The 25,375-nt window shown below is 44.8% G+C and overlaps 9 protein-coding genes and 1 non-coding gene across 14 annotated transcripts; 5 read left to right on the plus strand and 5 right to left on the minus strand.

The window, feature by feature from the left end:
• Positions 1-391: 391 nt before the first annotated feature.
• BDCG_17617 (uncharacterized protein) lies at positions 392-611 on the plus strand (the record flags this gene model as incomplete). Its single annotated transcript, XM_045426713.1, has 1 exon — positions 392-611. One exon carries the CDS (start codon positions 392-394, stop codon positions 572-574), a length of 183 nt encoding a protein of 60 aa, XP_045282260.1. The 3' UTR covers positions 575-611.
• A 315-nt stretch (positions 612-926) lies between these two features.
• Positions 927-2,174, minus strand: BDCG_17618 (uncharacterized protein; the record flags this gene model as incomplete). Its single annotated transcript, XM_045426714.1, has 1 exon — positions 927-2,174. One exon carries the CDS (start codon positions 2,172-2,174, stop codon positions 927-929), a length of 1,248 nt encoding a protein of 415 aa, XP_045282261.1.
• A 1,480-nt stretch (positions 2,175-3,654) lies between these two features.
• On the plus strand, positions 3,655-6,142 carry BDCG_07701 (uncharacterized protein). The gene is made up of 3 exons (XM_045423489.1): positions 3,655-5,103; positions 5,297-5,419; positions 5,517-6,142. Exons 1-3 carry the CDS (start codon positions 4,929-4,931, stop codon positions 5,558-5,560), a joined length of 342 nt encoding a protein of 113 aa, XP_045278877.1. The 5' UTR covers positions 3,655-4,928; the 3' UTR covers positions 5,561-6,142.
• On the minus strand, positions 3,687-3,760 carry BDCG_17619. Its single transcript has one exon. It is a non-coding gene; the product is annotated as a tRNA-Asn (tRNA).
• A 246-nt stretch (positions 6,143-6,388) lies between the features above and the next one.
• Positions 6,389-10,035, plus strand: BDCG_07702 (nucleotide-sugar transporter). The gene is made up of 2 exons (XM_045423490.1): positions 6,389-7,302; positions 7,401-10,035. Exons 1-2 carry the CDS (start codon positions 6,748-6,750, stop codon positions 8,925-8,927), a joined length of 2,082 nt encoding a protein of 693 aa, XP_045278878.1. The 5' UTR covers positions 6,389-6,747; the 3' UTR covers positions 8,928-10,035.
• Positions 10,036-11,093: 1,058 nt separating this feature from the next.
• On the minus strand, positions 11,094-12,358 carry BDCG_07703 (uncharacterized protein; the record flags this gene model as incomplete). Its single annotated transcript, XM_045423491.1, has 3 exons — positions 11,094-11,381; positions 11,510-12,056; positions 12,243-12,358. The coding sequence occupies 3 exons, from the start codon at positions 12,356-12,358 to the stop codon at positions 11,094-11,096; spliced, it is 951 nt and encodes a 316-aa protein (XP_045278879.1).
• A 1,337-nt stretch (positions 12,359-13,695) lies between these two features.
• BDCG_07704 (6-phosphogluconate dehydrogenase, decarboxylating 1) lies at positions 13,696-15,730 on the minus strand (the record flags this gene model as incomplete). The annotated part of the gene is made up of 5 exons (XM_045423492.1): positions 13,696-14,136; positions 14,236-14,664; positions 14,772-15,223; positions 15,355-15,542; positions 15,714-15,730. The coding sequence occupies 5 exons, from the start codon at positions 15,728-15,730 to the stop codon at positions 13,696-13,698; spliced, it is 1,527 nt and encodes a 508-aa protein (XP_045278880.1).
• Positions 15,731-16,558: 828 nt separating this feature from the next.
• Positions 16,559-19,766, plus strand: BDCG_07705 (RNP domain-containing protein). The gene is made up of 2 exons (XM_045423493.1): positions 16,559-19,622; positions 19,716-19,766. The coding sequence occupies exon 1, from the start codon at positions 17,540-17,542 to the stop codon at positions 18,863-18,865; it is 1,326 nt and encodes a 441-aa protein (XP_045278881.1). The 5' UTR covers positions 16,559-17,539; the 3' UTR covers positions 18,866-19,622; positions 19,716-19,766.
• On the minus strand, positions 18,777-21,371 carry BDCG_07706. 5 transcript variants are annotated; one of them, XM_045423497.1, is made up of 4 exons: positions 20,599-21,371; positions 19,565-20,532; positions 19,423-19,457; positions 18,777-19,319 (listed from the first exon to the last, which is right to left on the minus strand). In XM_045423497.1, exon 2 carries the CDS (start codon positions 20,281-20,283, stop codon positions 19,906-19,908), a length of 378 nt encoding a protein of 125 aa, XP_045282265.1. In that variant the 5' UTR covers positions 20,284-20,532; positions 20,599-21,371; the 3' UTR covers positions 18,777-19,319; positions 19,423-19,457; positions 19,565-19,905. The 5 variants fall into 5 exon arrangements, with proteins under 5 accessions (XP_045282265.1, XP_045282266.1, XP_045282262.1 ...); XM_045423498.1 differs by having other exon boundaries at positions 18,777-19,457; positions 19,565-20,358; positions 20,446-20,507; positions 20,599-21,352; XM_045423494.1 differs by having other exon boundaries at positions 18,777-19,457; positions 19,544-20,532.
• A 135-nt stretch (positions 21,372-21,506) lies between these two features.
• BDCG_07707 (tryptophanyl-tRNA synthetase) lies at positions 21,507-23,946 on the plus strand. The gene is made up of 9 exons (XM_045423499.1): positions 21,507-21,812; positions 21,871-22,130; positions 22,209-22,223; positions 22,276-22,498; positions 22,705-22,743; positions 22,793-23,038; positions 23,103-23,142; positions 23,204-23,300; positions 23,371-23,946. The coding sequence occupies exons 1-9, from the start codon at positions 21,655-21,657 to the stop codon at positions 23,673-23,675; spliced, it is 1,383 nt and encodes a 460-aa protein (XP_045278882.1). The 5' UTR covers positions 21,507-21,654; the 3' UTR covers positions 23,676-23,946.
• The last annotated feature ends 1,429 nt before the right edge of the window (positions 23,947-25,375 follow it).

Genomic DNA, 25,375 nt, shown 5'->3' on the forward strand with positions numbered 1-25,375 from the left:
ATTGCGTGAATTGTTGTTGTGTTCAGATGGGCTGGTCAAAGAGATACAAACGTTGAAGGATTCAGGGCTTCGCGTTTCCACGACTTGAGAGACCAATATACATTCCCTTTCTCCCATGCACCGACCCGCAGAAAACTGACGAACACGAAACCCTAGGGCAGGGTCACCTCAGAATATTTGTGGCGGACATATTACTTGCGAAAACAGAATTTTCCCAGCCCCCTCTGAAAATTAGTAGCAAAACACCACCAAAAAATCAAAATATCTGCATTTCTCTAGAATCATTCAATATCATTCAATACGCGTCTTTTTCAATCAAATATCATCCAAATACGCGTCTTTCTTATCTTTATCATCAAATCCACATATATCAATCAACCCTTTTTTCAATATGCCTCATAACACCTGCTGTCCTGCTGCTTCACAAGCCTGTACAGAGACTCCTGCCCTGCATCTCAGTCTCCCCAAACTACCTGTTTCAGAAGTTCTGGATAATGGAGAGGATTCAGTCAATGATGAGATGGAGAAGCAGATGAATGAGAAGGATATAGAGACTCAGTCTGAGGATTCTTGATATCCGCGAATCTCTACACCTGAGTCTGACATCTCATACAGATTGTATGAATGGGTGATTATCAATGAGATAAAGAACAAGAGAGATGACAAAATGATTAATGAGTAGAAAGAAGAAGAAGAATTAGAAGAATGAATCTATAATTTCTACAATCAATTCTTCTATACAGATCTCTCAAATGTCAGTGATTATATTCCCTTCTTCAGCTCTGGCAGCTTCAACTTCATTCAATATGACATTCTCAAGTGAGATAATCAATGTGATGATGATGAAATATATGATGAAAGGAATAGAAGAACTGAATTCACAATCTCATTATCATCCACATTCAGATCTGCTGTTGAATCTTCCATCAAATCCACTGTTGAAATCTTCCATCAAATCTGCCGTTGAAATCTTCCATCAAATACACTGTTGAAATCTTCCATCGAATCCGCTGTTGAATCTTCCATTGAATACACTGTTGAAATCTTCCATCAAATTCACTGTTGAATCTTCCATTGAATCCGCCGTTGAATCTTCCATCGAATACACTGTTGAAATCTTCCATCAAATCCACTGTTGAATCTTCCATCGAATCCGCCGTTGAATCTTCCATCGAATACACTGTTGAAATCTTCCATCGAATCCACCGTTGAATCTTCCATCGAATACACTGTTGAATCTTCCATCGAATCCGCCGTTGAAATCTTCCATCGAATCCACCGTTGAATCTTCCATCGAATACACTGTTGAAATCTTCCATCGAATCCGCCGTTGAAATCTTCCATCGAATACACTGTTGAAATCTTCCATCGAATCCGCCGTTGAAATCTTCCATCGAATCCACCGTTGAATCTTCCATCGAATCCACCGTTGAAATCTTCCATCGAATACACTGTTGAAATCTTCCATCGAATCTGCCGTTGAAATCTTCCATCGAATCCACCGTTGAAATCTTCCATCGAATCCACCGTTGAATCTTCCATCGAATCCGCTGTTGAATCTTCCATCGAATCCACCGTTGAATCTTCCATCGAATACACTGTTGAAATCTTCCATCGAATCCACCGTTGAAATCTTCCATCGAATACACTGTTGAAATCTTCCATCGAATCCGCCGTTGAAATCTTCCATCGAATCCACCGTTGAAATCTTCCATCGAATCCACCGTTGAATCTTCCATCGAATACACTGTTGAATCTTCCATCGAATCCGCCGTTGAAATCTTCCATCGAATCCACCGTTGAATCTTCCATCGAATCCACCGTTGAAATCTTCCATCGAATACACTGTTGAAATCTTCCATCGAATCTGCCGTTGAAATCTTCCATCGAATACACTGTTGAAATCTTCCATCGAATCCGCCGTTGAAATCTTCCATCGAATCCACCGTTGAATCTTCCATCGAATCCGCCGTTGAATCTTCCATCGAATCCACCGTTGAATCTTCCATCGAATCCGCCGTTGAAATCTTCCATCGAATACACTGTTGAAATCTTCCATCGAATCCACCATTGAATCTTCCATCGAATCCACTGTTCCATCTCCAATTCAAAGCAGTCCAATACCTCAATTTGATGAATACTTCAATTGATTGACAAGGGAACAGTTGCTTCATATGAATATTGACAAGAGTATATTTCAAATTATAAGAGATGGATTAAAAAGTCCATTATAACAGACAAAATTGCAGAAATTCAAATCATCTTTATTCACTATTTATAGTGATGAGAACAGATCTCATACTACTTTCACTTCTAAATTTATATTATAATGAATTGTAATCTGAATCTTTCTAATTATTATAATACTATTCTATATAAGTAGATCTGAAATATTCTTTTATATCTTTTTCTCTTATGAAGTTCTCAACTGCATGATATAAAAAAGCTTCAAAATCTTCATCAAATCTCTTCAGAATTGAAGAGATATCTGATATAATCTTTGACTTTATATCACATGTTGAACAGAGTTCTCTAGCAGTTTCAAAACAGTGAAGATTTCATTGAATTCAATATACACAGGTGATAATCAATGCTTCGCGCGATCTCAGCAGACATATAATCATTCTTAAGGTGTACAATCTTGTTGATAATGAAATCACAGAGTTGAGGTGGCATATTGATGATAAAGGTAAGAAAGACGCGTATTTGGATGATATTTGATTGAAAAAGACATGTATTGGATGATATTGAATGATTCTAGAGAAATGCGGATATTTTGATTTTTTGGTGGTGTTTTGCTACTAATTTTCAGGGGGGGCTGGGAAAATTCTGTTTTCGCAAGTAATATGTCCGCCACAATATTTGCCCTTCCTTCCTAGACAATTTGCGGGAGAAGGAATGATACCTTCCTCGTACCCCGTATATTACGAGGAAATTCTTATTACTCACGGAGGTTTACCAGGGGCATATTGCCTGACGAAGGACGCGACAGATTTTCACCCCTTGCGCTTAAAATGAATTTCATCTTGGAGGTAATATGAATGGACACAACACCGTTATGTCCATGAGAACATTGTCATCGAGCTGCCAGGGGTCTGTCTACACAACATCCACAAGGGCCGCCTAACACCCGTGATCCTGAGCAAGAAACGCAGAAAGTCCAAAAAGTCTGTGCAGTCGTATTGGGCTTCGCGTTCATATGGTGAATTTATGGATCAAGCCACTTCTCCTGAAGAATAATAAGAAGATATACTTGCAGGAAGTCTAGTCATTGAGTGTGTTCCGCCTTGGCTCTAGGTGAGGACAAAATTAGAAGTGACATAGGATTTATGTATACTGAATTTAACGAGGTTATCAGCGGAGTTTACTGTTCTATCACCGGAGAAATTCTCTGTTCGAATAGAAGTTGATACAGCAAGTCATCCGCTTTCGCCCTTATCCAGTCGAAAACAAGCCAACATTGAACCAACTTCCCACAGATATGTCTCTTGCATTCAAAAAGCCCACCCAACGGTCCCATTAGTCAGAATCAAACGCCACGAACAATCCTTCCTATAAAAGTAAAAATTTGGGGAGTGCGTCCATTGTCATCCAAAAAGGTTATCAGGAAGACAAGTAAAAAAATCGAAAAAAATGAAAAAAAAATAAAAGAGTAAATAAAAAGTGAACAGTTTTTTAAAAAGACTCGTCCCTGGGAAGGCTCGAACTTCCAACCTCTCGATTAACAGTCGAACGCGCTAACCAATTGCGCCACAGAGACTTGTTACTGGTTGATTTCGTAACCCCCGCCATATTTATTACTATTGACTATGCTCTCGCAAATTGATGGTTAAACCCCACCGAGAGAGTCCGTCGCGATTACAACTTCAATTCGAAAAGAACAGAGACCAGGTTCAGCCAACATCCTCCACGGCGGGGACCCGATATATCAGCTGGACCTTACCACAGACATTCTGGAGCCAAACCAACGCTGGTGTCCAATTCGACACAGTTATGCGGCCGAGGAACAGCCCAAGGATAGGATGCTAACCTAGCTATCCTAGATCCAAGCTCCTTCGCGATCTTGCCGCGACCCCACAGCAAAGTGCTACAAAGACGTCTTCCCAACCCAAATCAATGAGCCAATAAACGACTCCACTTGCTTTGGGTGGGGAATAATATCTCTCTATGATATTGTGGCTGGCTGGTTCATTTGGTGAGCTACATAGCCAGATACTTGTACAACCTGCTGAAACATCATCCCCAAATACTCTTTGAGGCACTCTGGTTTATTAAACAATAAAATTCATGACTTGAGACCACCTGGCTCCTCGTCGGCACCTCAGCGAATTTCGGTCTAAGTCATGTTTGACTTGGGCTGCTTCTCTGCCTCTATGGGATCGTGGATTGTTCGGAGAATACAGAGTAAAGATTCTTTGCTTGGCAGAGCGGGGAGTGATGAGGGGTACTTGGATGTCATCTTAATCCATGTGGCGAATTTGGTTTTGAGGAATGCGGAAACGCCCCAAAACAAAGGATCTAATGACAATGGGGGAGCTGAGGGCTGCTGGAGCTCGATGGCCTCAGGAATGGAGTGCGGCGGTGCAGTTTGCTTCGCTCTGCCACCTGTTTTTCCAGATTGCAGATTCTTTGTTAGCTTGATCGATAGCACCCTTTGGCCTCCTGATTCAGTCCACGGGTAGATAGCTTCTTAAAGGGGCGATCCTAGCGGTTAGCTAGTTTGATATTGGTGCAGACCTCACTCACCCCAGCATCGTTCCCGAGCTATTTTCCACCCCGCCATCAATTTTTAACCAGCTGGTTCACCACACAACTATATAAGCATTACTCCACCCCCATATTTTCTAGACTCTCAGTTATTCTCATTCTAGTTTCTACCTAAACCCCGCAAACCAAACAAGCAAACAAGCAGATAGATTGAACAAACAATGGACTTCATCAACAAAATCGCTCGCTCCCAGGACCAGCAGAAAGAGAAATCATCCGCAACAGACCACAAGAAACAAGGGGCCGGAGGATTCCTCTCCGGATTTGGTGACAAGCTCAACAGCGCTGCTGGCGGCGGCAGGGAGAGCGAGAAGAATGAAGATATGCTCGATAAGAGTACGTTAACTATATATCACACCACTTCTTTTCCTAAAGTATTTCATTATTTTCTCCATCCACTATCTGTTCTTCTTTTTTCTCCTCTGCAATATCACGCACCGCGCACCGCGCACCGCAAGCGCCTCTTTCTAACTCTCCTCCACTCGAATCGCTTCAATACATAACTAACATGTGGACATGATTGTATCAGGCATCGACTTCGTCCAGGAACGCTTCCTGGGCCAGGGCCCGCAGGACAACGAGAGCGCGTTAGAGCAGGCTAAGGATGAGAAGATTTCAGACTTCATCCGTGACCAGTATAAGAACAGGACTGGTACGGAATGAAGAAGCTCTTATATATGTGTACAATGTACATGTACATATTACGTGTGTATATGTCAACCACTGACATAGATATTTGTTGCTCACAGGAAAGGATTTCCCCATCAAAGATAAGAAGACGCGATTCGGCTGAAAAGTGATGGGATTTCCTCCCCTGCATCTAGGCGGTTAGGTGGTGTGGGAGGCAGGAATACGCATACATCCTGGGGGGTTGTGGGGTGAATAAGATCTTTTTTTTTTTTTTTTTTTTTTTCAATGTGAAATGATGATGGGTATGAATGAGATATATTCTATGCATGCATGATGTCTGATATATATGTATCTATATATGTATCTGGGTGAACAGAACATGAAAATAGAAGAAAGATATCTATATAACGAACATCTTCACCTCTCCCATGACTATGTATTGATGAGTGAGCTTGGTTTTTGTCAGGGATCCTTGGATGGATATTTATTCCCGGATAGTAATACATAGCTATATATCAAGACGGACTAGGGCCGTAGGTGCTGCGCAAATTATGCTGAAACTACAGACCATTTGCGGGCTGCACAGAATCCACCTATCCTAGGAATTAGAGTGAGCCAGGTATCAAGAGGATTTCCATAATTATTCAGTCTCTAGTGATGAGGTTAAAATAGCACACTGTCACTAGGAGCATAAAACAAGTTCAGTTGTGTGACAGGAAAATCCAGGCAAGCAAACAACAGATCCATGAAGATATATATAACGTAGTAAGGAATTGAAGCATTGTCACTATGGTGCTGCTAATGAATAGCAATGAATAGAATTAAATAGATCTACGGAGTAGACTGAGCTCCATTGGCTTGTTGAATGACCCCTAGAAATATGGTGAAAGAATGAACAGATCGAGGTTGGCCCAGACCACGCAGAGCCTCAACTTCGACGTCCAACGTCCAACGTTCCTTGACAGAACATCAAATCTGTACTCCATCGTCACCATTGTCTGTGTACAACTACTCAGCGTATATGTTTATTTACCTCTCTCATTGAGTAATTACTTCCATCCACGCGACTCTCTTTGCCTAAGTATTTGCTAGTGCCAGCTGCTCCACTCGCTGACCGCTGCCAAGCCCAGTTCGACGTTTAAAGTCCAGCTGCCATTCGGCTAGTCTCCAGACCACCAACACCTGCAGCCAGGAATTTCTCTCCTTTCTTAGCACACTCCGTCCCTGGTACCCACGGTTGAAGGAGAGGAGTGTTTTATAGCACTCGGGTCTACACATTCACGCCCAATGGATTGAAACTAAGGGCAGCCTCTCCCTACGTTTGAAACCCACCTTCTACGGTTGCATCAAATGGGCGAAGGCTCCCTAGACTCCAAGGGTGCACGGAGAACCTCTTTGATATCGGTCCACAAGAGCCTATCCCTGCCCCCTCCTGCTCCCTACGATCCCGATCCCCTCAGCACTCACGAAGTCGAACCCTTCACCACCTACAGGAAGAATAAAAGTAGACACGAAGAGGGGGCCCATTACAGCGAGGGAGAGCACAGGCACCTACAAGAGGAGGATCAGGAGAAGGAGGAACGGGATCCTCTCCTGACGGGAATTGGCGCCCGATCCGATCGTTCCCGCCATTCCTCTTTTGCTGAAAGCGAGGTGCTTGAAATGGATTTCCTCGCCTCGGATGACGATCTCAACGATGACGAGGAAACCGGATTGACCGCTAAGGAGCGCAGACAGAGATGGAAGCAACGCAAACGACACCGTCGGGAACTAGATGCTAGAATTGTCGAGGTCAAGATCTCTGAGGATGGCCGCCGGCTGGCGGATAGGGCAGTGATCAAAAGACTAGGCATAAATGCGATATTGATTGGATCGTGGTATATATTTTCGTTGTCGATATCAATTGTATGGACGAATCCCGTTTGTTGATATCTTCCTATCTTCCTATTTTGCGATATTATTTTTCTTTCCCCTTGAGCTGACTATATCTCAACTTTTTGCAGTATAATAAATGGATGTTTTCATCCGATCACCTTAATTTTCAATTCCCCCTCTTCACAACCGGCCTACATATGGCTGTGCAATTTACCCTATCCTCTATTGTGCTCTACCTTGTCCCCTCGTTACGACCACATAACGCATCCTCATCCGCCCATTCCGCCATTACTGGCCAGCCGCCGAAGCCCTTGGTGTCGAAACAATTCTACTTCTCCAGACTTGTCCCCTGCGGAGCCGCTACATCTTTAGATGTGGGACTGGGCAACATGTCTCTCCGATTCATCACCCTCACATTCCTAACTATGTGCAAGTCATCCTCCCTCGCATTTGTCCTTCTCTTCGCATTTCTCTTCCGTCTAGAGACCCCCTCTCTAAAGCTCATTCTCATCATCGGCACCATGACCATCGGGGTTGTAATGATGGTGGCAGGAGAAGCAGCATTCAATGCCCTCGGCTTCAGTCTCATCATCGCATCTGCATTCTTCTCAGGCTTTAGATGGGGTCTAACCCAAATCCTCCTTCTCCGACATCCTGCAACCGCAAACCCTTTCACCATGCTCTTCTTCCTCACCCCGATAATGTTCGTTTGCCTCATAACCCTTGCACTCGCCATTGAAGGAGCTGGCGAAATCATCGAGGGCATCGGCATCCTGACAGCAAATGGCATCCTGCGCGGTATCGGCATCCTCCTTTTCCCCGGCTGCCTGGCTTTCTGCATGATCGCCTCAGAATTCGCGCTCCTCAAACGCTCCTCAGTTGTTACTCTGAGCATCTGCGGCATTTTCAAAGAAGTCATCACCATCAGCGCCGCCGGCCTCGTCTTCCACGACCCATTGACCCCAATCAACATCTCCGGGCTCATCATCACCATAGGCGCCATTGCCTCGTACAACTACATGAAAGTCACAAAAATGCGCCGTGACGCCCGGCTCAATGTCGCCGAGAGCGCTAACCCTATTGACGCCGACTCGGACGAGGAGGAATCACTAAGACCACCCGCAAGCAGCAACCCACTCACTAATAATGACGCTAATAGCATTAATAAAAATTATACCAACCCGAGCCTAACTACTCGCCTTGGCCTCTCTCTCAACACATCCCCAACCAACAAGGACAGCATATATACCCCCACAAACACCAACGTTCCCACAGACGAGAATACCGTCCTAACCCAGAGCGGCAGCGGCGAAGACCGAGGGCGCAACTCCATCCGCGCCAGGGTCAGTGGAACGACAGGCGCATCTTCTTCCCTTGTGCCCGGCGCAGCAGGACTCTCCGGCGCAGTTGCCGGGGACCCATCCCTCCGCCCTCCGCTCCGAACCAGCGGTAGTGCCTTTGACGAAAATGGTCCCAATGCTAATGACATGCCACTGTCTTCGTCTTCGTCGTCGTTGGCATCATCAACGCGCGCACCGATGCCGGGAGTACAACAACGGAGTTTGAGTTGGAAGGGAGGCAGATCGATTTCTCCGAGGCCGCCAGCACCGTCCCCGTCGAAGATGCCGTCACCGGAGAAGATGAGTCGAGATTGAACGTTTCCCCTCCCCCTTTTTGGTTCCCTTTTATTTTATTTTGCCTGTTCCCCTTTTACCGTGCTTTCCATACTTTTGCTTCCCCATTTTTCTTTTTTCTTTTCTTTTTCTTTCTTTTCTTTCTTTTCTTTTTCTTTCTTTTCTTTCTTTTCTTTTCTTTTTCCTTTTTCTTTCTTTCCTTTTTTTCTTTTCTTTTTCTATTTTTCTTTTTTTTGGATAGCGTTGGGTTGATTTCAGGGCTGTAAAATTTGCCCTTGTTTTGTATTCGTGAAAGTTAGGCCCTGAGTTGGTTTCTGGTACTTAATATTTTTTTGGTCTTCCTTTCCTTTGATTCGGGTTGTTTAAGTTAGTTTGCTTTGCTTAGAGTTGGACATTAAAGGGATACAGAAGTGCGATTCCATTGAAATTTGTCCACCTTTTTTTTTCGGGGAATGGTTTTTATTAGAGCACAGGGATTTCGAAATTCGGGGTTGGTGGAAGTTTTGTTTCTTCCTTAACTCCCCTTCCCCCATAGTTACCATCATCATCCTCACCTAACGTTTGTAGAAAGGAAGTAAACGGGATAGACAGGGGAGGTAGATAGATGGAGGTGGTGTGACAAGCAGGTGGTTCTATTTTGTTATAGCCTGTTTTGCTTTACCTATATATTAATTAAGTATATGTATGGATTATATATATTACTTCCTTGCTTCTCTTTTCATCTCTAGCCCCCCTCTCGGAACGTCATATATATATCCCACTTCCTTCTATCAACTAGCCTCACGCTATCTCACCAGTCTATATAGCTATACAATCTCACAGCGTTTTTTTTTTTCGGCTTTTGCCTTTTAATCTGCGCGATTTACAAGTTGGATCTAACCTCCGGATTCCATTATTCCCTCCCCAATCATCCATCCACCGCTTCCTGATTTCTATAGAGTAATATATATCCATCCCTAATCACCGTATGCTACCATCACGCGCAAGGTTTAACCAGGTGGTCAATTCATTCATAACATACGCTGCGAAAACTGCCCGAGCCGTCAGCCATCATCCCCCTACCTCTCGGTAGCAGGAAAAACAAGTGTTATAAGCTGATATATGTGTTACCTACTACCCCCGAAAGAAAGCCTACCTACAAAAAAAAAAAAAAAAAAAAAAAAAAACGGATAACAGATAAAAAAAGACAAAGGTTCACTTGGAAATAATAATAATCAATCACCCTCTTTTCTTTCTTTCCACTCGAACCCATCCATCCATCCATCCCTATTCCTTACACAAAGGCACAGAGCCACCTAGGTCCTAGGTATGTATATCCGCCCAACCCAACCTTGGAGGGAAATTTCCCCAGGCCGCCCGTCCTGGCCTCATTGAATCCATTCTTTTTCACCCCCTGCTTCTCCTCACCACACCCCCCCCCTCCTTGCCATCGCTACCCCGGTTGTATCTCGCCGGCCGGTTGGATATATTATATATATATACACCTTACATGCGTAATGTATAGAGAGGTATATACCTCCAAAAAAACTCCCATTGCACTCGCACCCATCAATCCAACCAATCATCCTCACAAGGAAGGGGAACGAAGGGGGGGGGGCGGATTCTAAAACAAGTAGATAGGATAAATAACAGCTCCCATCCCATCCCATCCCATCCCATCTTATTATTCCCTTCTCTTTCCCCCACCACCCAACCGCTGAACAAGGCCATACATAGATACCTTCTTTAAAAACGAAAAAAAAAGATATAGCCCTGTTTCAACTACTACCTACCTCCATAATAGAAGTCCAAACCGTCCACTGTGTGAGTGAGTGTGTATATAGTGTGTTTTTATTACTCCATATCACGCCAACGCCAACGCCCTCATGCTCATGCCCCATGTTCCATGCTCCGTGCTCCATGTCCCATGCTTCCATCCTCATGCCCATACCATCTCATCACGTCTCCCATTTCCAGCATACCACCGGCAAATGTCCACCACATAAAAAGAGAAAAAGACGAAAGAACACAAATATGTAACTGTATATAACGGGATTGAAAAGACTGGAGAGAATCAGGTAGATACGATATGGGCATTTAATTTTTTTGGGGTTTAAAAAACGACCATTTCTTTCTTTCTCCGCTCCTTTCCCTTCTTCTCTGCATTCCCCTCCTCTTTCGCTACCGAAATTTATTATGTTTCCCCGCTTAACCGCCTTTCCTCTGGTTAGTAGTAGTAGTCGTTCCGGGTGTCGATGACCGGGCTCCATTATTGGTGGCGTTGTTATTGGTGATGGGAAGCGCTACGGCGGCTGCTTTTGCATTTCGATCGCGGTCCCTGGATGTGGAGGTGGAGGAGTTATTCGTGTTCGCATTTGCATTTGTATGATGGTTATTAGCGGTATTACTATTGCGAGACTGATGGGAGAAGTGGCTGGAATTGGCAATTGCGGCGCTGGCGCTCCGGAGTTCGATCTTCTTGCGTTCCATCTCAAGCTGGAATGGGGAAAACAACAACATAAATATTAGTTTCAATGACTCGAACCCACCATTGTTGTTTTTTGGATCAAATGAAAACGAACGAGAAGAAATAGTGAAAAAAACTGGGTAAATCTGTCACTTACCACTTTCCTAACTCTCGTCAGCGCCGCGCTCACCCCGCCGTTATCAGTCGTTAGAGAGCGGCAGTTATCAATGTGATACGGCTTAGAAATGATCACAGTATCAGCCACGACAATGCTCGTGCCATCCCAGCGCGCAGGCATTGTCCTGCTAAACGCATCGAAGAGATCCTGGGCTTCCTTGCTAACCCCCTTCCCGCGCCGTTGTTCGCGCTCATGGAGTTTGGCAATAGCAGCCGCTTCCCGATTCTTTAGGGCGCGGATATCGAGAGGGTAGATGGAAGGGTACGCGTTGGTGAAGGATGGGTTTTGCTCGGTGGGACTTGATGATGTAGAGTGTGGGGGTAAGGAGAGTAGTTGAAAGTTGTGGATACGGGATATGGGGATTATGTGATAGTCGCTTGGATGGGAGAGGGCAGGAGTGCCGGAGGTCATTGGTGTTGGTGGAGGGGGAGATGTATTGATTGCGATAAGATTGGTGATGGGACATGCGGTGAAGAGAGTCCCCTCGTGCGTTGTGGAGGTTGGAGATGTAGTAGTGACGCGGATACTATTGACGAAACCAATTACCAATTTCATGTTAGCATAACAAGGGGAAAATATTGAGATGTAGAATCAAGCTTGCTCCCAATCAACCAGCAGTAAGTAAGGTATGATAGCCGTCCACTTTTTCACTGGCAGACATCTATTCCAGGCAAGATCGATAAGAGTGCCACTACATATATCAAACACTTACCGGGCACCAATGGCTCCACACAAAGCCATCTCCATCGCGACAGTACCCGACGGCCCAAGGCCCGACGCAACAGGGCCTTTCCCTCCAGTGCTCTGCCGCTTGTTCTCCGCTGCCATGGTGGAAGCGCGTTCGCTAAAACGCAGTCCTCAAAAACCAAGGTTGGAGCACGACGTGTAACAACAAGCGGGAAGCGGGAAACAGTGTGTCGGGTAAATTTACTGCTTCACGAAGACCATGGAGAGACACGTTGGCGGTTTAAAGTGTCCCTTCTTTCCTTTTGCTATAAGAGAGTTGTTGTATACACTTCCCGGCGATTACGCCAATCAATGCAGCTTTTCAATGGGACGATGGGGGTGGTGTAGCGTTATTTTTGAACGTAATTATGGCGGTGCTGAAACGGGCAAAATGAGGCGGGCGGCGGCTGGCGGCAAGGAAATAGCAACCCAAGCTTGTAAAACGATACCGGGAAAGGAGCGACAGAAGGGAAATAACAAGATGAAGAGGGCAAGAAATTAGGTGAAGGGAAATAAAAAATAGAAGAAAACAAAAAAGGGGCAGAAATTAATATAGATAAATTAGGTTGCTAAATTAAGACAAGACAACAACCAGAGCACTCAAATGAAGCAACCGCTCCTCCTCCACCAGCCAGAGAAAACAAAGCACCAGGACTGGTTGAGAGAGCTTCCTGCGCACGACGAGCGGAGAGGAGTAAAAGGACACGAGGGAATTAATTGGGGGGTGATTGAGGTGCTGGAGAGTTGGAGATGGGTTTGGAGATGTTTTCGTTGAACTTCAGAAGGTTTTGCTGCGGGAGGCTAGAGTCAGATGGGCTTGGCGGATTAGTCATCGGCGAGGATGGCCAGAGGGTTTATTTACAAGAATCATTATATACGCTGTATGTAGATACAGCGTGAGCCGGATAAGAGGTAGCTAGCCACATATTGCTTCTGTCTAAAATTCAACTTAAGGAAGAATATTCAATTTTTGGGCTTATATAGGTAGATTAGTTTATAATCCATCCTTAAATGCTCCAGCCGAATGTCGATACAACCTCCCGCTTTTACCTTCTACCGTGTCCGTGCTTGGCTCTCTTCTTTCTCTCTGTTTTCCTCGTTCATCTTGTTTATTTTTATTTTTGTTTTCATTTATTTGTTATTTGTTGTCCACCTTCCCTTGCTTTTTTTTTCTTTCTTTTTTTTGAAAATTTCCACATCCCCTTAAACCCAGTTGATCACATTCTGAGTTCGGTGGTATCCTTCCACGGTCCTCCGTCTTTTCGTGCAAGATCGAAAATGATGATTGGTGACAATGAACAGATGAAATAATGCCCCCTAAGCTGTTGTCCTAGCTGTTTACTTCGATATTTAGGAACGGGGCAAATCTAACCCCCATTCTTCCTCTTCCCCCTTACACAGGCCACGCCTCGCTTCATTTTCACCACATAGCCATGACTCTATGCTTGGTATGTAGAAGCAGAGACATTACCACCGCGCCCAGTCCAATTGACATGATGATACTGGCCCTCGGGATACTTCTCATTTGCACACTCGGGCTTGATAAGGAATGTATGCGCGCCAAAGTAATCCCGCTGAGCCTGGAGCAGATTGGCCGGTAGATCGCGGGTGCGGTAGCCGTCGTAGAAGCTGAGTGCGGTGCTGAACGCTGGTGTTGGGATTCCCCATAGCGCACCCTTGCTGACAACGTCGCGCCAGCCTGCTTGGGCCTTGTTGATGGCATTGTGGAAGAAGTCGTCGAAGAGGAGGTTCTCCAAGTCTGGGTTGTTGCGGTAGGCGTTGGTGATGTCCTTGAGGAAGACGGAGCGGATGATGCAGCCGCCTCGCCACATTAGGGCGATGGAAGGCTTGTTTAGTTTCCAGCCATATTCTTTTGCGGCCTGGTGGTTGAAGGTTGGGTTAGTTCATATTTTGGTGGAGATGGCGTATAATATGCCCTTGGAAGACGAATGGGAAAGGACAAAGGATGAATAACTCACGTCCTGGATCAGCATGAATCCTTGGGCGTAGGAAATGATCTTGGATGCATAGAGGGCCTGTTCCAGGTTGTCGATGAACTCCTCTCTGTTGCCAGTGAAGTTCGGGTTGGGTCCCTGGAGAATCTTGCTAGCCCGGATACGCTCTGATTTCAACGAGCTGAGGCAGCGGGCGAAAACAGCCTCGCCGATCAAAGTGACTGGCATGCCGAGATCGAGGGCATTGATAGCGGTCCACTTGCCAGTACCCTTCTGCCCAGCAGAGTCGAGGATCTTTTCGACGAGCGGCACACCGTCGTCATCATTGTAGCGCAGGACGTCGCGGGTAATTTCGATCAGGAAGGAATCCAAGACGCCCTTGTTCCATTTTTCGAAGACGTCGCCCATCTCCTTTCCGGTCATGCCTAGACCGCGTTTCATGATATCATACGCCTAGAATAACACAACACTCCCAGCCCTTTTTAGCCACAGACCCTTCGGAATGGTATGAAAGAATGAGGAATTGATGGGCAGAGCAATTGTTGTCCCGGCTTGCTCACCTCTGTGATCAGCTGCATATCACCATATTCGATGCCATTGTGGACCATCTTCACATAGTGGCCAGCGCCCTCATCACCGACCCAGTCACAGCAGGGCTCGCCATCACTCTTGGCAGCAATGCTCTGGAAGATGTCCTTGATATATGGCCACGCCTCCTCGTTTCCACCGGGCATCAAGCTGGGCCCATATCGGGCACCTTCCTCACCGCCGGAGACACCAGATCCCACAAAGCGGATGTTCTTGCTGGCTAGGTATTTTGTGCGACGGTTGGAGTCCGGGAAGTGGGAGTTTCCGCCATCGATGATGATGTCGCCGTCTTCAAGGTGGGGCAGGAGGGATTCGATGAAATCGTCGACTGGCTTGCCGGCCATGACTAGTAGCATGATTCTGCGTGGTCTTTTGAGCTTTGCGCAGAACTCCTCGATAGAGTGGGCACCGACAATAGATTTGCCTGGAAATATAGTTGTTAGTCATGTTTCAGTCTTTTTTGACGGCTCCGTGGGCTGTTAAATTCGCAAAGAAAATGCAACAAGAAAATTAAAAAGCAGACAAGAAGTTGTTTTCCAATGCTGGACGATTTACCTTTAGCTTCATTTTCCAGGAAACGGTCGACTTTAGACACAGTGCGGTTGAATGCTACGACGGTAAAACCATGATCTGCCACATTTAGGATGAGGTTCTGGCCCATAACGGCCAGACCAATGAGGCCAAAATCACCACTGGGAGCAGATGACGCGGATGAACCGGCATCGATGCCGGCCAGACGAGCGCTGCAAGTCAGCAATCAAATTTTGTCCAGGTTAATGCTGATGGATTTTGGGAGCGCAAGTTTGGGGAGAAGGTTGTTGATAGGTTTTCCCACCCAAATTGATGGGAGCCATAGAACAAGGCATTGAACATTGGGAGTCAAACTCGTTATTGGTAGAGCGAAGCGCACTTACACTGCCTTATCTGCCATGGTGAAGGAGTAATGTAGAAGATTGATTCGTTAAAGAGGATTGATAGGCGGCTTGTATGTATTCTGGAGCGGCAGGTAGATCTCTGGTTAGCTTGTAAAGTAATCCCTCGAGATGCGGAGGAGGGAAGACATACTACTACTGACTGACTGGAGGGGTTTGGAAGTGATAGGAGAAAGTTGGGAGAAGCGATGGAGACAGGAAGTGTAGAAGTAGTGATAAAGGTGTGGTGAGAAGAGAACTGGAGGAGAAAAGAAGTGGGATGGGATGGTTGAGGGAGGGAGGAGGGAGGGACGCCCGAAACAGAGAACAGAGAGAGAGATTGAACTAATTAATAACTAAATAAATATGACGACGAGGTTGAAAAATAATTTGTGCCTTTGCCGAGTTACGAGTTACGGCTTCTTGACCTTACTGCGTAGGTCTGCTACAATAATTAATACCTTGGCCCCAACTATATCAATATCAGTCAGTGTATTGTGAGATTAATAATTAATTAATTAATAGCCTTCTATACACGCATACTCCGTATCCGCGCTTCATTATCTGGATGTTGTTGAGGCGGGGTATTTCCAACCGCTGAGAATGAGGGGTCCTTTTACCCAACAACGCCTTTTTTGCGATGACTTGACGGCTGTTGCTGCTTGCTTGCTGCAATTATTATTTGAAGCCACCAGGCTAAAACCCTTATAATTAGTAAATCCTGCATCATTTTACCCCTAGAACATGAAGGGAATACTCGTTTCCGGATGGACCCAGCCGACTGAAATAAGTTAATAAGTTAGTTAATAACTGTGACCATTTTGTATACGCAGTTTGCCCTTGGCCACCCGGAGCACTGTTCACCGGGTATTATTATTATTATTATTAATCTGGGAATGCATTTCGATCCCCGTTTCAAAATGAGAGTCTTTTGAGTCCATTTCCAGCCCATGCCGTAATTGGATTCCGGTATAAATCTGTGGATAAAGTGGTCAACAGCGGAGGTTGAAAACCGGACAATGCCCAATAATGCGCCCAGATATTTGCCCCCCAACCCAACCATACTCTCATGTTTATCAACCTTCATCTATGCCCACATAGCCCTTACTGTTGTTCTCTTCCTTTCAGTTATTTAATATTAATTCTCCTGAGTCTTTTCTTCTGCTCTCTGGCCTTGGTGTTGGGGCGGCGGCCGCCTCAGTGGCGTTAAATACGTTAACTTACCCTCTAGCAATCGCTCCACCCACACGTGATCTCAGATGTAATAATGGATAACTAACTATAATAACGCGGCTCGAATATGTAAACCATCACACACTTGTGGCAACACCCCGAGGTGGCGGCCGCTACAAACTCTAGACCAAAAACAGCTCTTGAGTCTTGAACCATTAACTATCACAGCAAATCAAGCATATCAACAGGCAGTCTCTTGTCAGTAACAGCAAGGTTTCGCTTTCCGCCAGAAGGAGTGAAAGAAGGATTGTGTGCATCGGGGACCTATATCAGCAAATTAGAGTAGAATCAAGACTCATTACGCGGTCGCGCTCTAAGGCTGCCTTGCCTGTCAGTCACGTTTCATCCGGCGCATTTCATCCTTTGGTGGACGGACGACTCATCCCAACCCATCAGTCGATACAGTGACAGTTGAAGCACCACTTGCGCTGCTCTAGATCTTGAACCACATACGAGCCTTCTAGTTCGTTCCCTGGACGTGCGCAAGGTACGTGTGTCCTTTGTTACTGCACATCTGTCGCCAAAAAAGGCTCTCTCCTGTGCAATAAACATACAAAATATATATATAATCCCTTTTCGACGAACTTCCGTTCATCATGTCCCTTCCGCCACCTCCAGGTCTCCAACAACAATCGTCTCAACCTCCGTCCTCGAAACCACAACCGTACACGTCTCTACCCGCACGACCACCTCCCTCTGCATCTTTCCAGCCAGCAGGAGCCCCCGGGGCTTCCAATACTATTCCCCCTACTCCTTCGACTAGACCCAGTACCGGTTACAGCTCCTTCACAACCTTCCAGCCCCGTACTGTAACTACAAGCCAGTCAGCTTCTCCAGCTGGCTACCAACACCATCACCAATCCCATGCCCCGCACTACTCCCGGCCGCCCTACGGGCAGCCCAACGTAGCATATTACGGACAACACCACCAATACCAACAACAGCAACATCAACAGACAGTGGGCGCTTACGGCCAGTCGGGTGCCCCTCACATCCAAAACCCCTTCCCGTATCCCAACCAAGCATCAACCAATGCATACGGCGGCGCCGGAAGAGGCTATGCCCGCCACACGGCGGACTCAGGCCTCGACCCGGACACCGAAGCGCAAATTGCCCAATGGCAGAGCGCGTATATGGGTAGGGAGAGCATTGAAGCTGCCCAAGCCGTAGCAAATACTGGAGGCACTAAAGGCGCATTTGCCGCTACAGGCGCCAACACAGGACCTCTAGGAACCGTCCAGCGCATGCACGACTCAGCCATATCGACACCAATCTCTAGCGGTCCGCACACGACTTCGTCCACGCCTATCCCGCTAGGCGTAGGCGCAGGCGCAGGTACAGCCGCCATCGGCGCACCACCGGCGGCAGGCACAGGCGGAACCGCAACTCCAGACGAACCAGCCAAGACCGTCCTCCGCTCGGGTGGCGGGCAGAGCTGGACGGACTCCACGCTCCTCGAATGGGATCCGGCCCACTTCCGTCTCTTCGCAGGCAACCTTGCCGGCGAAGTCACAGACGATTCGCTCTTGAAGGCGTTTTCGAAGTACCCATCCGTGCAGAAGGCGCGGGTGATTCGCGACAAGCGCACGGAGAAGAGTAAAGGGTATGGGTTTGTGAGTTTTAGTGATGGGGAGGATTATTTTCGCGCGGCGAGGGAGATGCAGGGGAAGTATATTGGGTCACATCCGGTCTTGTTGAGGAGGGCTATGACGGAGATTAGACCTGTGGCGGCGTCGAAGGTTGCGGGGACAGGGGGGAAGGGCGGTGGGAAGAAACGTGGAGGGGGTGGTGGTGGTGGTGCTGGAAAGGGTGCTGGAAAGGGTGCTGGTGGCGGCGGGGGTGGTGGTGGCTCGAAAGTTATCGATGGTGGTATACAGAAGAAGCAAGGGAAGACGAAAGGGGGTTTGAGGGTTCTTGGGTAATAGGCTTGTGCCCCAGTTTCTTTCTTTGGTTCGGTTGCTTTCTTTGTCATGGATATCTGGCGAATCTGAATCTGTGGTGCTTTGTGTGTTCCTTTAAGTTTCCTGCCCTCCCTTTTATTATTGCTTTTTTCCTCCCACTGGCCTCGCAGGTGTTGCTGTAAATTTTTTGGATTTCAAATGGTCGTTAAAAGCGAACGGAGTTTTTTGTTCTGCTGAAATTCTTTCTAATAATTCCTCTTCTTTCTCTGAGAAGAACGCCTTGTCTCAATATATCTGCCATCCGTCATATAACCTATCACATACACATTATTACCTGTTCCCGTCTTTTGCCTGCAGACGCTATATCAATGCTACTACTTGTATAGAGCAAAAACCGCCAGTCTGGATCTAAAGAAGTTTCCAGGAAGAGGCTAGAAAATTTAATGGTTTTGAGGCCTCCCCTTGGCACCCGACCCTTATGCAGTTTGGAGATGCATTCATTTAGTCGCTCAACATTCATGGATAGGTGGCAGCTTCCTAGAAAATGATAGGTTGGGACCACACTGCTCCATACATACCACACGCAAGCCAAAGGCAGACGGTCTATCGGTATCTGGTGAACAAAACCCGCAACGGGAATTTTAGCAGAATATCTCTGGGACCCAAGCTCGCACCAGGGCTACTGAGAAGTAACTTAACTACCAGAATATATAAACTTACAGCGTGTGGGCAACCAGGCGGATGCTGAAACTTAGCTACGCCGTCACTAGGCTAACTGGTAAGTTATTAAGGGGCCGAACCATTCCATACATCAATATGCTGTACAGTAGTAATTGTCTAACGGATGGCTGACCGTATATCTCCATGAAAGGAAATGGGCTAAATGTCGGCAAGCATGTCTTTGTTAAATAAGAATAAATTGACGATAAAGGAAATTGTTTAAAGATTCAAAAAGAAAGAGAGAGAAAAAGAGAGAAAAAGAAAGAAAGAAAGAAAAAAAGAAAAGGAAAGAAAAGAAAAAAGTTGTGTCTAACCGTGCTCGCTTTGAGTCGGCTCGAACTTTATCCTTTGCATCCGCCTTGACGAGAAGAGGAAAGGGAGTAGCTGTTATCATTGGGTGGGGGGACTGGCAGGACCAATGTATATGTGTATACCCAACTTCTTTTCTGGAGGTACCTGTTCAGCCATGAGAGGCGGAGTGGATACTGGGTTTTCACGCTTCCACAGTCATTCATGCACCCAGATTCCCACTCCTTCTCTGCACCTTGTCCCTGCCTCCGTTGTTGCTGCCAAGCCCTCATATTTTTCCAGCCGGTATAATCGAAGATACCTGCGCAATTTTTCCAGTTTTGCTCTTTATACTTGCAGCATTGTCTATCACTCTTCAATTTGAAACTAGGACAGAAATAGCACTCATTGTAGAGACAGCAATTAGTCATCTCAAGGAAGAACTTTCTGTAACACCTGGGGCATTTCCACAGCTAGGGTTTTGAGACTGGCAGAGTTGCTGGTTGCTGATCTCTATCAGCATCCCCTGGGGTTTCACAGGTACTGGCAGGTGTTAAAATGCGGCTCTGTTGTGGAGACGAACAAGCACTCACGATCGGTGATTCAGTGCTTCTGTTTGAGGCAGGGCTGTGTGGCAAGTCGATTGAACGGTATTCTCGACGTCGGGAGAGTCGTGGGAGCTTGAGTCCATGATTATCAAACTGAAACGGTAGCAATGTAGTTTTAGGGAGGAAATGTTTTCTCACTTGTGAAGATTTGGTGTAATAGCCTAGTACTTAGGAAGATGACTTTCAATAAAGACCTTCATAGGTAAGGGAGCTTCTGGAAATACATATCAATTGCTATGAAGGGCTGGGTATGGCCGAAAGGAGGTGTCCGGCAAAAGTCTTCCACATCGGGCGGAAGAAACCGATGTTTTGATCTTTGCAAATAGGGACCGAGATGATCAATCGGTGAGTTCTAAACCTTGTGAATTTCTTCCATCCAACACAGGAATAAAAGCAAAAAACCAGTAAGAAAGTATTCATCTTGTGCGAAATCTGAAATATGAAATCAGTAAACCATTTGTAGAATCCAAAAACTAGGAACTAGGGCTTGATACTGGGGTGCAACAAAGATCATTGTTCTCAGGCCTCAGACAGAAACATCAAAATATCAACATGAAACAAGACAGCAAAAGCTCAAGTGAGAATAGAATCTTCAGTTCTCAGGATGAACAGAGATTGTTACATTGTGCTGTAGAAAAACTGGAATACATAGTACCCCATCGTGTTTATCAAGAAGGTAAAACTCATCTTGATAAACTTGAGTTCTGGATTGAATATCAGAATATAGAAATAGCTCACAATGCTGCAATCATCTGATATGACTCTCTGCAACACCACAGCACCCTGTCTCTTTGACATAAGAGGCAGAGATATTATTGTATTGAGCCTTAGAGAATGAAGCATTCATAGCTGTGGAAGTGTCTTGAAGAATTTGAGCAACCAGAGCAAGTTAGAAAACTTCAAAAATTGAAAGATATATAAATGTTTTGCTATTGGAGAAGAATGAGACTTGATTTAGACTGCGAGATTTTTGATAGAGCTTATCGCACGTGACCCTCCTACAAGCCCTGGCTAAGCAATGCTGTGATATAAAGTTGTTTTGATGACTCGAGGCCCTTATTTCTCTGCGCCCCAAGACGCAGTTACAACACCCTTGGTCGCGCTTTATTAGCATTTGAATTTTGTGACAGATTTTGAGTGGCTTCTTTCGGATCTGATCTGGCATTTCTCATTCGAATTACCCCGCGAGTCAAAATGGCTACCCCGCCTCCTGGTGCAGCGGAGGTCGTAGTCCCCGTACACGATGGTGAGAAGAAAGGGGCCACCGAGCAGCAGATCGACCCTTGGAATGTTGAAGCTGGGCATGACGCTCAAGGAAATGCTCTTGCTATTGACTATCTTGCGCTTTCGCAGTACGTCTAACCCCGCTGTTTCGCTTGGGAGACCTAGGCTCTGACGCATCGGGCACAGGAAATGGGCGACCAAGTTAATAGATGACGAGCTCCTCCAACGCTTCGAGCGTCTTACTGGCCACAAACCCCATCGCTGGCTGAGGCGCGGCCTTTTCTTTTCGCATCGCGATTTCGACAATATCCTCAATAAATACGAGCGGGGGGAGCCTTTCTTCATGTATACGGGGAGAGGCCCTTCAACGGATGCGCTACATTTGGGTCATACGATCCCTTTCTCGTTCACAAAATGGCTACAGGATGTATTTGATGTTCCATTGGGTATGTTGAAGGATATGGACGGTGTTATTTAACGTACGACTTTTGCTTGCTCGTGGGACTATGCTGATCTTTTCATAGTGATTATGCTTACAGGTGAGCAGCGTACGTAGTCCAATTTATACGAGGTCTATGTTGACAGTCAAAGACGACGAAAAGGCCCTTTTTAAGGACAATCTCACATTCGAAGATACATATAAGTTCGGGTTGCAGAACGCGAAGGATATCATCGCTTGCGGTTTTGACCTGAAGAAGACTTTCATATTTAGTGATCTGGATTATGTCAAAGGTCACTTTTTGATGAACGTTTGGGAATTCTCGAAACTCGTAACGTTTAACCAGGTTCGAGGAGCCTTTGGGTTTAATGAGAGGTTAGCACTATTAGGCCCCTGTTTGCGGGTGATGCAGGAAAATTGAGGGAACGGGAGAGGGCATTGCTAGAGCGAGGAATTGTCCTATTAGGCGGTATGGCTAAATCAGTAGCTTCGCCAGATTCGCTCCTGCTATTTCCCCCCTCGTCTCTTCTCTTTGCACTTCAAGAATTGCTCGATCTAAAATTGTCGCTAACACTTTGCAGCACAAATATCGGCCGGATAATGTTCCCCGCTGTGCAATGGTATGTTATTCACTCTCAAAAGACATGTATTCAGCTGACCGCGAGATAGTGCCGCTGCATTCGCAACGTCATATCCGGAGATCTGGTCTGATAACCCCTCCACTGTGAGGACGAAAGACATAGGCAAAATCCCTTGTTTGATTCCTATGGCTATTGATCAAGATCCATATTTCCGACTCGTCCGCGACAATGCTTCTCGTATGCGATTTCCAGGGCCAAAGCCGGCGCTGATACATTCTAAATTCCTTACGGCTCTGCAAGGTATCGGAGGAAAAATGAGCGCAAGCGACCCGAAGTAAGAATATGCAAACCCCTCAAGTAACGCCGGATTGTATTGAAACTTACACCCCTGCGCATAGTTCTGCAATTTTCATGACGGATACGCCCAACCAAATCAAGGTTCAATTGATTCCTTCCTATGATACACCTAATTAGTATTGCTTACTCGTTCACTTTGCAGAAAAAAATCACGAGGCATGCATTTAGTGGGGGCCGAGACAACATAGAAGAGCACAGACGGCTAGGCGGTAATCCTGACGTTGATGTTTCGTTCCAATGTGAGTAACTATCCTTTACTACAGTTTCAATACCTAAATTGGTTGTCTCTGACTAAACACGCGCGCATAGACCTCTCGTACTTTGAAGAAGACGACGAAAAGCTCAAGAAGATTGAGGAAGGTTACCGGAAGGGAGAGATCCTTACTGGCGAGCTTAAGATGATGGCCATCACTTTACTGCAGGAGTATGTGGCAGAGTTCCAGGAGCGGAGAAAGCTTGTTACGGATGAACTTTTGAAGCAGTATATGACTCCCCGGAAGCTGGAATGGAAGGGAAATCCCAACCCGAAGCCCAAAGAGGTCAAGCCGAAGGAATCAAAACCGAAGGAGCCCAAGGTAAAGAACGAAGCGAAGAAGCCCCAAGACGACAATTGACAGGAAATAAAGCTCGAGATATGTCGATTTGATTAGTTGATTAGATAGAGGTTTGGATGTAAATATTAGTGTTTGCATGCAAAAACCACACCTTTCTATATCTAGAAATCTAGAAATATTGAATAGATAATAAGAGTTAAGAGTGTAAGAAATCCCGCTCCTCGCGGATCCTTTACCCCTATTTTTATCTCTTGTGTAATCAATAGAGTTAGCAGCCCTTGACTACAAACAACTATATAGACTGGAGTTTGTGACTACTATTCATAACTCATAGACTGACTGTGTGACCGTGTCTGGGACCAGGACCAGATTTTTTGATAGTCTCATTACCAATTCGACTGATCCCATTACACGGTTTTAACATTAGATAGTAGTCCCATACTGTCCCAGTGAGACTTACTGTCTACTCTTGTCACATTTTTCAAATGGGACCATGATTTCCACTTCTCAATTTAAATTATTTTTATTGCTTTAAATGACTTTAAATCTCATTTGAGCATTATCAAAAAGCATTACTTTTTAAAAAATTAAAAATAGTCTAAAAAAACCTTAAAATGTCTAAAAATAGTAACTTTATACCAAGAATGAGACTAAATGAGACCAAATGAGACCACTTTCTCATTTTTTTCAAGTCATGATTTCATTTTAAAATCTGATATATAGTCACTTTGCATGTTTTTTTGATAGCCAGTCTCAGCAGGATTCATGCCAAGAAATGTATGGGACCAGATCAAATGAGATCAAATGTGAAATTCATGATCCCGACGGCCAGTCTAATAACTCAGCTTGAATACTATTATACATTTGACTTTTATATTTATCTTTCTACTGTAAACACTTCTAATAATTATTATATATTATATCAAGCTGCAAATCTCTGAATAATTATTTGTGAGTATTTATTCTTACATTTCAAACTCTATCAGTCAGTAACTGTTTATTATAATTGAAAGAATTAGAAATTTATATATTTCAATCTCTGCAAACTCTACTGCAGAAACTCAGAAATAATTAACTAAATTATGAATAATTTCTGTGAAAAAAATCTCAGAAAACTCACAATCTATTTATAGAATATTACATTTTATATTTAAAATAAAGAAACTTTTTAAATCTGTAAATAAATTTATTTTAATGAAGAATATTCTTAAGTATTTATCTATAAGAGATCTATATTAAATAGATCAGAATTAAGATATAGATCTTATATAATAAAAGTAAAAAATATTAGAGAAGAAAAAAAGAGAAAGTGCAGAAATCTGTGATTCAAAGATTGCTTTAGTCAGTGTATAATTACAGGCGTATGCCGGCTTCTTATATATTATACACTAAATTAATTAGTGGCCGCTATGACCTTCTTTACATTTGTAAGCAAGTTTGAAAGCAGCTGTGTTATTATCTGATAGTTATACATTCTTTTAAATCACATTCTCTCTTATCAGATTCAGTCATGCTTATGTAATCATAACATTCATCCTAGCTTCATGTGAATTAGTGTGTCACTAGTGTTCATAATTCTGTGATTTATCTCTGATTCAGCTAGCATTTCATATACACTCTTATAAAGAAACTTTTACTATATTATATTACTTATTCACTAACTTTTCTTATTCTTCAATTATCTTTTTCATTATTATCATTATTAAATATTATTATCTTATTCAAGATTTCTATCTCTTTCTTCTATTCAACTCTTTTTA

The sequence above is a fragment of the Blastomyces dermatitidis genome (assembly GCF_000003525.1).
Source record: "Blastomyces dermatitidis ER-3 genomic scaffold supercont1.9, whole genome shotgun sequence".
Classification (NCBI taxonomy): Eukaryota; Fungi; Ascomycota; class Eurotiomycetes; order Onygenales; family Ajellomycetaceae; genus Blastomyces; species Blastomyces dermatitidis.

Excerpts from the sequence above, each read along its gene's own strand:
- BDCG_07705 (XM_045423493.1), top strand. The coding sequence starts at position 17,540 with ATGTCCCTTCCGCCACCTCCAGGTCTCCAACAACAATCGTCTCAACCT.
- BDCG_07707 (XM_045423499.1), top strand. The coding sequence starts at position 21,655 with ATGGCTACCCCGCCTCCTGGTGCAGCGGAGGTCGTAGTCCCCGTACAC. Across the intron at positions 23,039-23,102 it reads ATGAGCGCAAGCGACCCGAA|TTCTGCAATTTTCATGACGG; the intron begins GTAAGAATATGC and ends CCCTGCGCATAG. Across the intron at positions 23,143-23,203 it reads ATACGCCCAACCAAATCAAG|AAAAAAATCACGAGGCATGC; the intron begins GTTCAATTGATT and ends TTCACTTTGCAG.
- BDCG_07702 (XM_045423490.1), top strand. The coding sequence starts at position 6,748 with ATGGGCGAAGGCTCCCTAGACTCCAAGGGTGCACGGAGAACCTCTTTG. Across the intron at positions 7,303-7,400 it reads TTTCGTTGTCGATATCAATT|TATAATAAATGGATGTTTTC; the intron begins GTATGGACGAAT and ends AACTTTTTGCAG.
- BDCG_07706 (XM_045423497.1), bottom strand. The coding sequence starts at position 20,283 with ATGACTAATTGCTGTCTCTACAATGAGTGCTATTTCTGTCCTAGTTTC.
- BDCG_07701 (XM_045423489.1), top strand. The coding sequence starts at position 4,929 with ATGGACTTCATCAACAAAATCGCTCGCTCCCAGGACCAGCAGAAAGAG. Across the intron at positions 5,104-5,296 it reads TGAAGATATGCTCGATAAGA|GCATCGACTTCGTCCAGGAA; the intron begins GTACGTTAACTA and ends TGATTGTATCAG. Across the intron at positions 5,420-5,516 it reads CCAGTATAAGAACAGGACTG|GAAAGGATTTCCCCATCAAA; the intron begins GTACGGAATGAA and ends TGTTGCTCACAG.